The sequence below is a fragment of the Eimeria mitis genome, genomic scaffold (genome assembly GCF_000499745.2).
Source record: "Eimeria mitis Houghton genomic scaffold, Emh_scaff104, whole genome shotgun sequence".
Lineage (NCBI taxonomy): Eukaryota > Apicomplexa > Conoidasida > Eucoccidiorida > Eimeriidae > Eimeria > Eimeria mitis.
Window position 1 is genome coordinate 11731 of NW_013567242.1, and position 2648 is coordinate 14378.

A 2648-nucleotide genomic window follows, 5' to 3' on the forward strand; every position below is an offset into this window, starting at 1 on the left:
CTTGAAATCCATTATTGGGCAGCTTAAACACACGGTATTAGTGCAGCAGATATATATCAATTCAATATATATGTATATATATATGTATATATATATATATATATATATATATATATGTAGCTCATATATATAATATTTGTATGTTCGTACTGTGGTCGCTTCAGCTGTTTTCATACAAGCTGGCACTACTACCCCTGCAAGCAATCCTGCTGAGGAAAAACTGAAGAAGTTAATAGAAGTCGGTGAAGTCGACGAGTGTTATGGAAAGCAGTACTGCTGGAAATATGATATGTATGAACTTTCAAGAAGCAGCATAAACCGTATAAAGTTGTCCTCCGACTGTGTTTACATCTGCAATATCTATTTCTATGAGGGCAAGTAACCCTATGAAAAGCGTGTATTTGTCTGGTTATATGCGTTCGCTTCGACCTGTTTATTTCCGCATCTCTATAAACTGTTAATACATCATTTTGTGTCTATTATTGTATTCACTGTGTCTCTCTGGCTGAGCATCTCTTCTGTGGCTGTGGCGTGCTTGTTTTCGACTGAAAAACAAGGAAAGCTGGTTGAGTTGTGCTGGATATTCAAATAAACATATCAATATACAAAGAATTATATTAATTTTTGGGGGTACTAACTCTACACTAACGGCGAATCGCCAATGGCTATGCAGTTGTTCATATTCTTAATTTTCGTTTTCGTTGCCTTTCTGTTGTATGGCTTCTGCGGCTCTGTAAACATTAGGTGATTTCAGATATCAATTCAAATCTTTTGATTTGAATTTCTTGTTTCATTACCTAGTGCACCTTTCTGCACCAACATAGAGTTCGTCTGCCTAGCAGAGATGTACACGGATAAATAATGATATTCACGGACAAACAAGAGTCGGATCATAATAACAAGTCGGACGGAAAACCGCAACCACCATGCGAGGTGGAAAGGCCTCAGAATGTAAAGTTTACACTCTGATATTTCTTCATAGATTCGCTGCTTTTCACCTCAATGCTCTATCGAGCATGTTGCTCGGAGCAGCAACTACAGTTCGGCTAATCACGCAGCAAGTGAACCTTCGCATACTGAGGCAAACAACGGCGATTTCGACAGCTATTCGCTGTGCGTAGGGGCGGACGGATAAGCGGAATAACTAGGTAGCTAGCTAGCTAGCTAGCTACCTAGGCGGCGGAAATCTGCCTGTCTAGGCAGAGATAGCTGCGAGGATGGCGACCAAACCGGCAGTTAGAATGCTGGGAACGGCAGCATTTGCAGAGCTTTTTAGATCGTCTTCCGTCATACTTTTTAATTCAGTTTTTCGTGTACTAATCTCCTTGAAGTACTCCTCGCTGCAAAGAAGGCGAAACAGAGAGAAACAAAGAATACATCTCCAGTTGTTATTGTTGTTCACGTCTAAATCCTTTCATAAGGCCCATCTAAACATCCAACTGCAAAAAACCGTGCTTACCTAAAGGCGGCATCGCTCGCCGTTGCTGCAGGTTCTAATTGACAGAAAAGCACAGACTTTATTGGTGTATCTGTTGCAGATGTTTTTACGCAGTTTCCAATTACACAGCCGACTTTAGTGCTGTTGGCTCCGAGAAGGTGCAACACGCTGTGAACCTCGTCGTTCTCCCATATCTTTTCCCACCCCGATGGCTCTTCCGGATATGTGCTGTGAAGTAGAAACAATCAGCGCAACACAACATAAATGCAGTGATTTGACTATGGATGACGAGAAAGTGGCGTCGGTAGCGGGGTAGATGAGCTATGCATCATCGCTATTGCTTTGGTTTCTTAAGACTGCAGGTAGAAGCTGCCTGTCGCGAAGATGAATATCGCATCCTTACCCGAATTCTTCTAGTCCGGTATTCAGAGCTTCTTGCACCAGTGCGCGATAGTCTGGTTTTTCTGTGTATTTGAAACTGTAATAAAATACGGTCTTCTGTATACGCAAAACAGGAACAAAACGACAAAACAGCCCTCTTATGTTCAGTCTGTCTCTGATAATCATAGGAATAAATGCATAGTTTCTGTCAAGCCTCACAACGGTGCTTGGAGCTCAGACCTGCAGCTGATTATGACAGAGCACTACCCGTAGTAACATCATGGAAGGAGGAATTTTATAGTGTAATGCGCTCACAAGGTCCCCTGTTAATAAAGCTTCGCACGACTCTTTTGGTGAATCTTCGTTGGCTTTTACTTTTTTCTCCAAGGCGCTGACGGTAGTAGCGTCCTTTTCGACTGAACTGGTCTTAGCTGAAATTTGTCCATTACGGGCCAACTTGACTGTCAAGTAGGCGTCTGCAAAGAACAAAGGCGGAGAGGAAAATCAATGTGCAGTGAAGCCACCTCCGTGTGACCCAGCGAGTAGCTGACGGCTTCACAGCAAACAAGACGGGAGAAAGCACAAGGAGTGAGAATTACAAGCGGTAGTATGTTTACCTTCGTCTACTTGTACTGCCTGATATTTATATTGTTCTGAGGCGTTAGCCCCGGACTGGAGCCAACTCAGCCCGACGAGGCAGAATGCTGCTGCGGCCTTGTAAAGGGGAGCCATTGCGACGGAATTCAGAAGAGAATATTTTTTTAAAAAATGTTTTCTCAGCAAGAGAAATGTAAAGATTCAAATTGAGGAGAGGGGAAAAGACGGCAAG

General features: G+C 42.8%; 1 protein-coding gene across 1 annotated transcript; it reads right to left on the reverse strand.

The window, feature by feature from the left end:
* Positions 1-1195: 1195 nt before the first annotated feature.
* EMH_0078450 (uncharacterized protein) lies at positions 1196-2551 on the reverse strand (the record flags this gene model as incomplete). Its single annotated transcript, XM_013494120.1, has 5 exons — positions 1196-1340; positions 1460-1666; positions 1842-1936; positions 2135-2295; positions 2437-2551. 5 exons carry the CDS (start codon positions 2549-2551, stop codon positions 1196-1198), a joined length of 723 nt encoding a protein of 240 aa, XP_013349574.1.
* Positions 2552-2648: the final 97 nt, after the last annotated feature.